The 14928-nt window shown below is 35.0% G+C and overlaps 1 protein-coding gene across 19 annotated transcripts in view; it reads right to left on the reverse strand.

Annotated features, from left to right (window-relative positions):
* LOC108733410 (disks large 1 tumor suppressor protein) overlaps positions 1-14928 on the reverse strand; it is a 436917-nt gene that overhangs the window by 78174 nt on the left and 343815 nt on the right. For all 19 annotated transcript variants that reach the window (XM_025973523.1, XM_025973522.1, XM_025973536.1 and 16 more), the window contains one exon: positions 9700-9975. In XM_025973523.1, coding sequence (XP_025829308.1) covers positions 9700-9975 — 276 coding nt within the window. The remainder of the gene's footprint in view (positions 1-9699; positions 9976-14928) is intronic.

Consider the following 14928-nt stretch of genomic DNA (forward strand, 5'->3'; position numbering starts at 1 on the left):
ATTAATTATTAAAGAACTTAAAAACACTATTAAATTATTACTAAACTTAGGTTATGAATTATTCTATTTATTTACACTACTGTTGATATATCACTATTCACTGCTATCACTGTCAATTTATTTCCGGATTCACTTCTGCAACGGTCAATTTATTTCTTCCCCCTTTCGGCGATCGTCTCTTCCTTTAAATACTCTTTTGTTTACTATCGGGAACCTTCTGGAAACGTCCGGATAGTTTATTTCTTCTTTGAACTGTTTAACTGCTTTCCTAGAACGCAGGTACGACACACATTTACAAATACGGCGCACACAAAGAAAGGCGCCCGCGGCTAATCGGCAAATCGATAAGCCGTTCACGCACACGTATGCCCGATCGCACACAAACAAACTCGTGCTCGCTACGATACTATAAACCGTTTTATTTATCGTAATAAATAATAATAGTAGAATAATAAAATTATTTACAGTTTCTTTGCTTATATAGTATTAACCTGGTTTTAGGTCAATAAAAAGTGTTTTTGTTTTCACGAAATTACATTAAACGGAAATAATTCAACAGGAAATATTTAATGAAAAAGCCTTAACAAAGGGCAATTAAATTTTTGCAGTCGTGTTATGCTTTAAAGAAAAGCTAATTCGTTTATACCCAAAACATGCTGCACGTGAAAACCGTTATAAATAATTCACGGTAAGAACAATCGCCTTTCTTCCACGATTGTAAAAACATTTCTTTAGCTCGTTCAAAATAGCAAAGTACATGGGTGTTTTAGGTAACATAAACAAACCCGGGGAAAAGTCGGTCAATTTTCATCCAACAACGATCAAATTTGAAGTCAGCAACAGAGCGGAATGCTTTTGCATACTTCATAAAGCCCTTTGAAAATGTTTGCCAAAAATCGGCGAATTATGAAGAGAGAACGGAAAAAAAAAGAAATTTAATATGAGAACATTTCCTACATTAAAAAAGAAATTGTTACAAAATTAAGGGGAAAAGATGAGAATTTTTAATTGCCGAATCATCTTCATAGGATCGTTAGTTCTGACAATCATTCATGTGAAGAAACTGGATTTCTGGATTCTAACCAGATCTTATCGATGAAATCTCCATGATCCATGAAGTGTTCGACGTTTCATCACTTATCATAAGGGATATCTTTAGGAACGTCACGTTATTGATGTAATATCTTCAACACTGTTACTGAATTTATTCGGAGTTAAAAAAAAATCTTTTGGGTATTTTATTCCCACCAGCCACTAATGCTGTTGGACGGGCAGTCCCTCCGGACTACGCCGGAAGGTAGGGCGGAAGGCCCTCTTCAGCCTCCTTTCAGGAATCGTGGGAATGGGTGGGTGGTTGTTCGGGTAAGAAAGCTGAGACGTCCTCCCGAATGCTAAGCAATGATCTAAACCTCTAGGCCATGCCGCTCGGTGACTCGGAGTCTTCTCACATCTTCCAAGCATCAAGTTTACAATGGAGCGGGAACACAAAAGAAAACTGGTCTTGCCAGATGCTATGGTGTTCCACTGGTCAGATGACGCCTTGAAACACACTGTTCACCAACTCTAACACATATCTCAATGCGAACTATCATCATTATCCGGCACAGAAACACTCTACTCCTATAGTGTATAGGGCTTTCGCAATTTGCGAACCAAAATCTTTGACGGGCATCCAAGACCACCGAAGAAGTCCACATCATGTTTGCCATTTATCAAAGGAGTCAATGGCAAAATCGATGGAATTGTGCAGAAGGAAGGCGCCAAAACAATCTTCAACATTTGTGGTAAACTTAGCGACCAGCTTTTGGTAGTGAAGCATATTGTTCCGCTGGAATCTGAGGGATACCGTTCTCTTGTGGAAAGGTCTACATCGAGGAAACATGTAGATACCTCGCAACAAGGATGAAAGAACATGAGAATACGACATTCAATTCGGTCAGATAAATATACTAATCTGATTGCCACAACTTCTTTGGGTCATCAAGGAAGCACTTGAGATCTACAAACATCCGAACAATCTCAACAGGGAAGATGGGTCCACCTCGAGTTAGGTTGGACGCGGAAGTATGTCACTGTCAGAAGATTCCAAGCGATTTCAAGGACAGAAGATGTCCCATGTGATAAAATATGAAACGCCGAAAGCTTGTGATGCCACCATGATCAACCATGGAGATTTCATCAATAAGACATGGTTAGAATTCGGAAATCCATGTTCATCAGACGACAACCGTGAAATCAAATTCTAACCTTTCATATCACAGTGGCTGTTCTGTCATTCTATCTCTCCTTTTTGTTATTGACTTTTATAACTTATCTCCTACTCTTTCTAATATCATCTCATTCCTAAACTTTTCTAGCCGCGGTATACGTCTTTTACCTATAACACCACATTTCAAACACATCTAACTTTCTCTTTTTGAATATCTAAATTAACCATGTGCAAGGACAGTGGTGATTTCTTTTTATTAAAGGTGACCTGATACTTGCACTATCCTTTGTTTTATATGTCTACAATCCCTTCCATCCTAAGTTATTTGACGTCCTAGATATCGACACTGAACGACTTCTTCTAATGTTTCTAATGTCCTTTCCATTTCTATTTCGAGATACACTATCTGCAGTGCCAGCCTGATATCAGGTCAGAATTTCGTCTATTTTCCAGTAACCAGTTGAAGCAACAAATTTATGGATTTGGTACCGAACTAGCAACAAATTATATTGCACTTTAGAAATAGGAAATAAGGAAAAGAGGAATATAGTATTGTAGTATTACCTTGATATACGTCTCTAACTCGACATACATACATCAAAATTATATACTTTCGAAAATTTCGCAGTAATTTCTTAAAAGGATTGCCAATTTAAGTTAAAAAAAGTTCCCACCCCTTACTGTGGAGGGTATATCCCTAGAATGTCGGAAAACCACATCCACAGTTTACTCGACGGTGTTTTTTCTTATTTATTTTGTAAAGGAGGAGGCTCCGGCGGAAAAATGCCATCAGTGCAAAGATGTTCCTCATAAAACTTTAGATGTGAAAAATTATATGTCATATCGTTAACCCACACACTTTTCTTTCAACGAAACCTTATTCAAGTGAGGTGAATTTTATCCTAACACAGGAAAATTGCTATTTTACTGAAAGTATTACTAAACCGGACATTCTACGTCAAAACTTTTTGGAAATAAAATTGACTCAGCATAAGCCTCATGTAAAATCGGTTCCGGTCAAATTGACGGCAACTTTCGAATCATTAGTTGACGCCAAAAATTAAAAAGTTTCTAAGCTACGGGTCAAAGTAGGGCACGATTTTCAGTCTATCCAATGTATACTGGCAGGATATTCAATCGATTATCTCTTCAAGTCCTCAAGGTATATAGAAACGTTTAATACCTGCAAAAGTTATTGGATCTAAAGAGGAAAACGCAATGGTGACCTTTACCGAGATTTTGATAACTACACCAAGATCAAGTGCATTTCTGAAATGGCGTTGGATATAGATGAGGTAGTCAATAATTTTAGTAGGTATTGAACATTTCTCTAAAGTATTCTACGGCACCCAAAGAGATAATCGATTAAATGTATCCTATCAGTTAAAATACATTAAATAGCTTGACAATCGTAAGCTATTTCGATGAGAACTTTTAATCAGAAACTCATGCATAACATCATACTCCAACTTCAACCAATTTGACTGGAGTCGACTTTCCATAAAGATCGTCTGCAGCCATTTTTTCTCAAAATGAATTGTTTTTCTGTAATAAGTATTCGATCTTTATACCATTTATTACATAAAGTTCCCGGCTTTTTAGTTTGTTTAGTGATTTAGGAATATAAAAGGTTGTTAAATTCTAGGGAAGTCCAATCTTTTTAAATACATTCATTTAAAATAGTGTGAATGTATTATATCAAAAATGGCGATGTTAACTATATAACGGCACCATTTGTTTATTGATAACAAATTTCAATCTTTTTTTTAATGGCGGACAAGGCACAACGGTAATATTGGTATTCGTTCAGTGATTTACTTGAACAGCCTTGGCGTTCTTTCATTATAAGGCAGATAGAAATTTTTCGTAAAAATTTTTAATTAAACCTTTAGTCAAAGTCAGTATACGGTGAAAATGCCCGCATTCGGTGTCTTCTCAAGCTTAGAAGGAAATTAATTGACTAACGAAAAGCAATTTGTCAATCGACGAATCGAAAAATAAAAGAACGGTAATACGGAACTGTTTCGGCCCTTTTGATTACGTGGTCGCTTATTAGTGAGAATAGAGATTGGCTGACACGGCGAGTGGACTGTAAAATCAAGCCGCAATCTTTATTGAGATAAAGTAACGAATCAGAATCTTTATAAAGTCGAAAGATTTTTCAGTGTAGAGCATTTTAAAAAAAAAATCACATTACAGAACAACCATCCCCTAATCGTGTGCTTTAATTTTTAGTAAGCAAAATATCTCAAAAATAAATTCTACTCGGGAACATACATCAGTATTTTTATTATTATGTTTGTAAGAAACAGTAAACCAACCAATATACACAAACACCTATGTAGGAAGTAACGATAGGACCAAGTTTGGTATGAGGTTGACCCAAGATTTTCCAATATTGGACCAGGCATTATAACTGCTATGGTACTTCGGCACAAGACTGGTTGGCAAGTTTGGTTCACGACACCAAAGTACAATATTCATTACGTTTGTTTTTAATGTTTAAAGCTTACTACTATATAATTTTGTTGCAAAATTATTGAAGTTTATGGCATCTATTGATGAAGTTGGATGATGAAACATTTGTATTTATTTGTAGGAAACTGAATATTACTCAATATATTGGGAATACTTTCCTACCCAGTATATACAGAACCTTTGCACTTGAAGATTGGATTTTGCAAAACGTTAATGTACAGAACCTTGGTATTTGAATATTAACCGAGCATTAGCCCAGTGGACCAGGCTGGGTAGATGTAGTTCAGAATCTCATGAACCTTAGCCCTGAGCCTAATAAGGTTTTGAACAAGTTATACAAGAATTGTTATCATACTGCTTACAACTGCCTTCATACTCTCATATATAGACGATATCCCGCCAGAAGCTGATCTGTTATTCGTGTAATACTCTTTATTATTATTTCCGTAAAGCGGAAACTTCCCGTAAGTTTAAAGGTGCCGCCGATATCGATCGTCTGCGGCATTCGTTCATAACTATACGTCATGGCATTGTAATATGAACCCGTACGATTTTAAATACTGTCAAAATTTTCCTTTTTTGAATTCATTTTCAAATTTTATTTGCGGCATTAACATGTCTAACGATAAGAAATTATTGCCTTTTAAGAAAAGGTTCTTATTAATGTATGTACATATAATTTAAGTTTTACAATAATTGAGTTGAGGATGAAGTACAGTTGAACGGTTGCATGCCAATGCATTATGTAAAACATTAGAAAAGCCAATCAATTTCACTTTTGCGTTTAATTAGTCATCAATTCAACGTTTGTGATAGCTGTTGTGATATAACGACTAGATTGATTTCAATTTGATTGACAGTTACATTCAAATCGTATTTACAATTACAAATTTTCATCGAAATAATTCGAAATAAAAATAGTCTGGCAACCGAACTATGTCAATCCTTGAAAGTAACCAAAATAGACCCGAAGGTTACGTCTAATATCGGTTCTGTAACGTTTTTTTTTTTTTATAGTACCGACCTTTTTAGCAAAAATTTGAGCGTTTAGTTTTAATAGAAAAAGTGATGTAACTGCTTGTAGTAACAACAATCTATTTACCATTGATCTATGACAATTTGATGCATGTTCAGGAACCTGGCATAAAACCAAAACACAACATTAAAACAGTTTTTTTTGTCAAGTTTTGGCAAAATTAAATGTTTGCCTGTTAGTAAGCGGCGTGATCAAATATTTAATTTAAGCTTCTATGAAATCTACTACGAGCCATTTACAACCGTGCCTAGATCTTAAATTTATAAAGAATCCCCTTAAAACATAAGAACTGACAAGAAATACTGTAGCTGTCTCCAAGCTAGCGCAATCGTAATCTTCTCCCAAAGGCCTGTTTACAACTAGGCCAATGTTTTAAATTTTCCTTTAAAAATACAAAAACTGCGAATATTGTATCACAAAAAGCTAACCTTAGAAATGAAGAGGTATTGGAAAGAATAGGAGAACAGAGGACTCTATGGAAGTCAATAAGAAATAGACGAGATAGGCTGGTAGGACACTTTCTCAGGCATGAAGGTCTAATCAGAGACATATTAGAGGCAGAAACGGAAGTTAGGAGGAGTAGAGGTAGACCTAGATTAGCGTATTGTTCGCAAATAGTTAAGGATGTGGGTTGTTCTAGTTTTAGGGAAATACGAAGATTAGTTCAGGATAGGAAAGAGTGGAGGTGCAAATCCAATCAGTCTTAGGACTGACGACCTTATGATGATGAGTTGATCAACAAGGATTTCCTTTTTGCTATTAGCTATCGAGCCATAAATATGTTCCCACTTAAAATTCAGTCGTCGTCTAGTCTAAATGGAAAATTTTAAGTTAGAATACTGGACACGTGAATAATGCAGTGGATCTCAGTTATAACAGCATCGGTTATAACGACAACTTCAATGTAACATTTGTAATAGTCCCCCAAATTTACCATTTAAACTAACGCTAGAAATCTCGGATATAACGTCATTTTTTATTAGTGCAAATCCTTCAGACAGTCGTATTATTGACAGTACTTTCTCATGTCTGCGCCTCGATAGGCAAAATAAGTAGTCCACCACATCAATTGCCTTTGTTGACGTTTACTTAGTTGTTAATGCAAAAAGTGTGTCCGAAACTTTTCAGTTTGTCTTTTAAATTTCTACTGCGGAAACTTCAATTAATAATCAATTATTACATCAAAAAAGTATGACGCTATAATCAAGTTTACTAAATTTATACATATAAAGGAGAAACGCTCCCATCTCAGAAAAACGACGCTTTTTTTGATAAACGTGCTTTGTAGGCAATAACGATAGGCGAAGGGGGTTTTTGCAAGCAAAAAGTTTACACATTTGGAGAGAATTAGGTGGTTTAGTTAAGGCAGGATCAGACACCATTTTGCTCTCTAACTCATAATGGACAAAGCTAGTAGCTGAAATAATTAGCGGAGAGGTAATTAGTAAGTAGCGATATTTTTTGCACGGATGAACCCTGCAGTAAAACAAAGAACAGGGAAAAAAGAGAACGTGTAAAACTTTAGATAAGTTAACAGTTGCTTAGGGCAAGTACCTAATAAACAAAGTTTTTCGAAATTAATGACTTACCAGATATTACAACCTTTTCGTCTAATACCCTTGACATTTGCAAAATATTAATATTGAATCATTACAAGTTTTTGCACTTTTTGAAGCTCAAAACCACTACGAACACAGTATTGGGATCAGTCAAATGGGCATACACCATCTGGTGGCAAAATTTATAACTCGAATGAGGGAAAAATTTACAAAGGAACTGAGCACGCAAATTGTAAAATTGTTTATTAAAATAATAAAACACGTTAAAAATGTAAAAAACTTTTTGATGATGGAGTCGACGAAGTTTTATTCTAAAGTTAAATCAAATAAAAAGTTAATATGTTCAGTGAAAAGCTGCAATAGTACTTCAAGATATACATCTTCACTCTTATATTAACTACTTTCCAATAAAAACTAACCGTTTTATATATGTAAAAAATATATTCGGAAAATTAGAGAAAAAAGTAAATTAATAGAAGCTTGGATGAAAGCAGTAGGTATCAAAGAAGTGAATTCCGGAATAAAAATTTGTTCACGTCATTTAATGCCATAACCTTAATATTTAAAACCAGAATCATACTAAAATTATAAAGTGAGAAGTTATTTATTCCTGTGTAATTCATTTAACACAATTCTAATGATACGATATAAGTATTTTGAGGTTAAGAACCTACCTGCTGCAATTCAACAAAGTTGCAATAATGTGTTTGCAACGTTCTCTTAAATCGGCTTTGCACGTGCAAGTCATTGATATAATATTGTTTAAATCACCCAGAATCACCTCACCAATTATATAACGTGAATCACTTTTTAAATCCGAAGTTTGTAACAAGTAGGCAGTAAACTTGACGGAATTTGAAGGCTAGCTTCCGGATTTGTTATTTCCGAATTTTATAATGTGATTGGCATTAAAAACACGCTCACCTTTAACGAAATTTCCTTTCCGAGGCTTTGTGTCAGCCCAATCACATATTGTGTCAATACTTATCATTTTATCGTAATTTAAAAACTTGGAAATTGCACGGTACACTATAGGAACTACGATAAATTTTCCCTAATCGGCGCCATGTTTTTAGGCTCCTCCCATTTGACGTATCCCAATAATGGGAGAAATTTATTATTATAGTAGCAAGGCCATGAGTATTGATAATATTGATAGTTGTGAAATAAAAGGAGGGGGTATGTCCCTCTGACCTTTCCCACCACTTGATATTTGCAAAATATCAGTCTTGAATCATTAGTTTTCTGCATTTTTTGAAGCTCAAAAACACTATGAACAACAGTATAATGGGAGGAATTTGGAATAGTTGCAAGGCCATAAATGCTGAGAGTACTGATAGTTATAAAATAGCAGGGGGGTATACCCCTCTGACCTTATCCAACACTGGATATTTGCAACATATCAATCTTGAATAATTACAAGCTCAAAAAACACTATGAACAACACAATATAATGGGAGGAATTTATTATTATATTTGCAAGGTCATGAGTATTGATAAAACTGATAGTTGTTAAAAAAGGGGGGGGGTGAAAATATATAATGATGTGAAGCGGTCAGGGAGACTAACAGGGTGAAGTGTTAGGTAAGGTTACGGTAGGAAATGTTATGATTGGAGTGCTGTAAAGCGGTACACAAATTCAAGATTACTTTTAAAAAATTTTTATTACGTCAATTTGATAAAACATGGTCCTTTGACCCTACTCGGTTCTGAAACTTGTGTTTATAGAAATTATCTTTAAAATACGTACACAACAACCCTAACCGATTTATAACGTAGATATAATAAACCTTTTTGAAACTTGTGCACATTTTTATCAGATTATCTTTAATTATTCAGCTGTATTTGACAACGGTTTCTTGAAGTCATTTCAAAAGCAGTCATGAAATTTGAAATGTAGGACTCCTTGCGTACGCTCGTGCCTATCATTGATTTTCAAATATTTTCATTTCGAACCAAAAAATAACACCTGTCATCTCATTACAGTTCGCTAAGCATAATAAACGAGTATTTTATAAGTACTTGAGTATACCTTTCTGGCCAATTAAGAATACAGTTAGATATAAATGGATTTTAATATATATGATTGTCGTTCTAGGAAGTAAGACTTGATTTTATTTTTTTTCGTACCTTTCTATCGCTTACGGGGTGGCCACCTTTACCCACCTTACCCTGATTTTTTTTTTGGTTTTTCACTTGATTTATTAGTTTTTCCTGCAGCACATTTAAGGTGTTCTAAATGCTTCAAATGAGAAATGCAATTCACAATAAAATAATTCTCTGCTTTCGATTTCCTTTACTACCTACTCAATTTTCTGGACTTTTTCCGGTATTTTCAGGGGGGGGTGGCGGTCATCCTGTTTAAGCTACACAATTTATACCGAAAATGATAGCTGAAGTTAGTTTTTTTGACTTACCAATTTAACGGTATTTCCGGCTTTCTTAAGGGCTTCGACCGCCACAGCATGAGGAACATTTACAACAACCACGTCGTTCACCTGCAGGATTGCGTCGTTGACCTGTAAACGGCCGTCGGCGGCAGCCGCACCCCCCGGTATGAGTTTTGTGATGTAGATAGCGCTGTCGTCGCCGACATGGGGATTGTCCGTGCCGCCGGCGATACTAAAGCCCAAACCCGCGCCACCCCTTTCGAGGATAATCTCCTCATATTCCCACTCGTCATCGCCGTTGACCTGAAAAGAAAATAAAAACGTGTCACCATTTGCAGAAAATAAACTCATTCGTAATTTACGTGCATGAAGTCCTCAAAACGTTTCAATTATATTAGTTATTATTATAATATTTTATTGTTTCATATTTGTACTTGACGAATTCACGTGACTAGAATAGATGTGACGAAGTCGTTTAGCCCAACACCGATTATTCGGTCTTTATAATTTTTAGGGATGAGTTACAGAGATAGAAGAGTAATACTTAGTTAGTTAGAGTCAGACTCCAGGATACACACTGTCACCGCTACCATTCAATTTATATCTCGAAGACGCGATCAACATCATCAAAGACAGTACAACTGTAGGGATAAATATACAGGGGCAAGAGATTAGTATGCTTTGATTTGCAGATGATATAACAGAATTAGCATCTGGCAAGGAGGAGTTGGAGATAGCTCTAAATAAAATGGAAGCGATATTGATAAAACAGTATTGTGTGAGCATGGACGGTGGGCGCGGCGGAATAGAAAAGGTAAAACGGGTCTGAAATGTGGTGCTACAGGCGAATAATGAGGATACCGTGGATAGAGAAGATTAGAAATGAAGAGGTATTGGAAAGAGTAGGAGAACAGAGGACTCTCAGGCATGAAGGTCTAGTCAGAGACATATTAGAGGCAGAAACAGGAGTTAGTAGGGGTAGAGGCAGACCTAGATTAGATTACTCTTCGCAAATAGTTAAGGATGTGGGTTGTTCTAGTTTTAGGGAAATGCGAAGTTTAGCTCAGGAAAGGAAAGAGTTGGAGGTACGTGCCCAACCAGTCTTAGGACTGATGACCTTATGATGATGACCTACGTCTATAATTTTTAAATTAATAGATGATTTGATTAATGTTATATAATTAAATATGAGGCCAAGTATTTGGTAATTAAACCGACTGTAGAGCAGAAAAGGTCGAAGTATTTTTTCGGCTTGGGTATTATCTAACATCCACGTGGACGAACAGGCGAAAATTCTGAAGCAGAAGGGTATGAGAAATCCCAGCTAAATGAAGAACTAAAAATGCATTGTAGCGATCTGTATTCACTGGTATATTTTCCAAGAACAGTGTCCTATTTCTGTGAAGGCTAGTTCTCTATGTGCGAAAAGCCACCTGTGAATGAGTAGTATAGTGAAAAGGGAAGGGGATACCGTATGTTGGATGGGGATGAACAGGATTATCGATTGATGAGCAGATGAAGACAAGAAGTGATTGGGAGTTGGTACAGTAAGGTTCTGTGTGGTCTACAATTTAGTTTATTTTTTTGTAAGTATAAAATAGATACACGTATTTATAAAAATTGAAAATTGATTCTCCCAAAAATAAACGACAAATGTATTTTATCAACTCCATTTCCGAAGGAAGTTAAAATGGTAAGCAGAAAACGTTCCCAATAGCAACAGCGTGGTCGTTTCGTTTTGTGAGCCAGCTCAGACATTTTGTTCTCGCTTCAGTTTAATATTTTATTTTTCTTTTATTTTACAATTAGTTAAATTATATAATACACTTATTAACGACTTATAATAATTATAAATTTGTACTGGTATTTTTATTCAAAAATAACAAATTTTAACGAACCTCTTGAAGAATTTACCCACTAAATGTGAAAAATAACATGTTACAATACTTAAGCTGGACATAGGGCGCGTATCCGGTTTGGATCCGGCACTTTTTGAAATACGGCCGGGTACCAGATAATGGTACCGGGTTTCCGGAAGTGACGCGAAATTTAATCATGGCGAAAAAATAAACAAAATAAGAAAATAAGTAGAATGATAAGTATCATACATTTACAATTTTTATGAGTTCGAAGAAAATTCATAAAATTAAATTGATTTAGAAGCTTCAATTCTAGTTCCATTAGAAAATCAGAACAAATATAACCATGTCCGTATTACATTAATATCACTGTAAAAAAATTACATCAAAAAAAGTATTGTAAAATTAAATCATTAAAATGGAGGGATTTTGAATGATGTATATAATATAACAATTTTTAAACATTTTTGCAGCAGGGTCCTGAGCAGAACTACCGCAGGGTACTCGGTTATCCTGTATCCAGCAAAATTACTATCTCGTGTATTTCTAATTTACACGGTAATTAAAAAATGTGTACCACTATTATGTTTAAACTTGATGATTATGTTATGTTGCACTGGTTTAGATGAAACTTAAAGAAGTTTCTAAAACATTATTCAAATGTTGATATAAATCAACTTTCGAATGCATTTTTCATAATAATTTTACGTTTAGTACTTCTTTGAAAGAACTTTGTACCAAAAATTTATCACATCTCTAGCTGCTCCATGACTAAACTTTCAATAATTTAACAGTCACTAAACGGAATTAATAAAAATGCATTTTTACCTATCTATTTTGATACAGTTAAAGTAACTGTTTATTTGTCTGTGTGTGTAGACAACTTTTGATCGCGGAATTTTTGTGATTAATTGTAGTCAAACGGTTACAAATAGTTTGTGGATTTTTTAACTTAAGTGGTACTTCACAGTTGATAACAAACCCGATTTATTAAAGTACGAAATACTAGCGCATGCATGTATTTATTTTGAGTACAACCTACTACGCTGTACAAGTGCCTACTGTTGACGAAAAATAAATCATATTTTCAAATCACAAGGACAAACGACGAGAGGAATTCAGAGCACACTTGAAATATCTGTAGAGACTAACTTCCGCAAACATGGAAAACAAAAACGCACAATTGCGATATTTGAGCCGGCACGGAAGTTGAGAGTACAATAATTTTCAATAAAATAACACAAAACTACTCCAATAAAGCCATATCGTTTATTTACTACAGTTTAGGGAATCCAGAAAATTATTTATCATCAAAACAAAATGTGAGTAATAAGGGTACTTTTAGACTAAGTAAACGAATACCGAATGAAACAGAGAAAAAAATTTAAGTAAATAATTGCATCGATCAGTAATGGAAGATATAAAAATAGATCACTGAACTTTTTATTTAGCTACCTACAGAATTTAATTTTAACAAAGAAGTTGAGGTTAGAGGCCTTACTAGCTAAGAACGCATATCGTTAAAAAAGTAGTGTAAAGAATACACAAAAGTAGCCTCTCATAAGAAAGAAATTGTTCTATGAGGAATCTATTTTTTTTATAGACCTATTAATAATGTGATCATCAGCATCAACGTCGTCAGTCCTAAGTACAGCGCCGCCCTCCAAACATGAACTTGACAACTCATTACTGTTGTGCCAATAATGTGATATCTAATTAAAATTGAATAGCAGTTCATGTATTCCATTTGGTAGACTGTTTGAAAAAATTTCAATTTTTGCAAAAAATCCATGAAAATCAAAATTAAAAAATCAAGTTTAATCAGAAGTTGACCCTTTTTACTAGTTTTTTGAAATGTTTAACTCAGCATAAATTTAAAGCCACAAGATCATTATTCTACTTGTAGTGTACTAAATTATCATCCAACGATAATAAAAGTGACGATATAAAAGAGCAGATACACACACACATTTTGCAGTCTGTTTTGAAAATGTTTAGTTCGTGACTTAACGCCTATAAATATTCGCTAGAGCAAAAATATAATCTCAATACTAACGCATGTGTATCACTATCTATACGTACGTGTATTCATAAAGCAGAAGCGTCTGGTGGAATTAAAGTGCGTACAGATTAAAATCCAACTGACTATAAATCTAAAAGGCGACCAATGCGAGCGAGCTAGGGGCTTTAAGCCTTCCGTATTTTCTTTCTGCGGGAAACCAGAAAAAGTTACGCTTCAACTTTTATTTTGTGATGACGTTTCGCTTCGAAAAATGGAATTACTTTTTCGACAATCCGAGTACTTGTTTTGTTCACTATCCTGTTCTAATGTTAAAAGACACAGAAACAGTCCACGGGTGCTCATCATTATCATAAAGTCGTCAGTCCTAAGACTAGTAGGACACGCACGTGAATTCTTTCCTATCGTGTGCTAATCTTCGCATTTCCCTAAAACTAGAACATCCGACAACCTTAACTATTTCTGAAAATTAATGTAATCTAGGTCCACCTTTACCCTTCTTAACTCCTGTTTCTACTTTTAATATATCTCCGACTAGACCTTCATGCCGGAGAATGTCCTACTAACCTATCTCGCCTATTATTGATTTCCATAGAGTCCTACGTTCTCCTATTCCTTCTAATACCTCTTCATTTCTAACCTTCCCTGTCCACGATATCCTCATCATTCGTCTGTAACACCACATTTCAAACGTTTCTAACCTTTTTTTTCCGTCGCGTTCACCGTTTATGTTTCGCACCAGTACACCTTTTAACAATTTTTCGAATTTCTAAATTAACCGATTGCGAGCATAGAAGTGATTTATTTTTGTTGAAGTTGCTGCTCCTTCCATCCTGACTTATCTGACTTCCTAGATACCAAAAATCATCCACTTCTTCTAATTTTTCGTTTCTTATCTTTATATTCGCTCTTTCCCAATTTCTATTGTACTTTCATTTATTTTCATAGAATGCTATTTTGTCAACCGCTTCCATTTTATTTAAAGCTATCTCTAACTCCTCCTTGTTAGATGCTATATCATCTGCAAATCTAAGCATACTTATCTTTTGCCCCTGTAAATATCTATACCTACAGTTATCCTGCATTTTTACTGTTAGATACGAGCCCTATCTCCCCGACAAAAGGTCCCATTATCTATCCTTATGTAATTTTATTTGATTCTTCAATTTCACCCCCGTCTCTCCGCACCCAACTGAAAACATATATGGTGTTCTATAAAGTCACCCCTATCCTCTATCCCTTTTCTCTCCCGTAAAAGCGCTGGTCCCTACACAACAAATAAAAAACCTTTTAAAATTAACATTAAATATTAACTCATTAGCAACTTAATTATACATACACACCTAAGTATACACATGTTGTGTGTACAATTTCTTC

This window comes from Agrilus planipennis, unplaced genomic scaffold (genome assembly GCF_000699045.2).
Source record: "Agrilus planipennis isolate EAB-ADULT unplaced genomic scaffold, Apla_2.0 scaffold49, whole genome shotgun sequence".
Lineage (NCBI taxonomy): Eukaryota > Metazoa > Arthropoda > Insecta > Coleoptera > Buprestidae > Agrilus > Agrilus planipennis.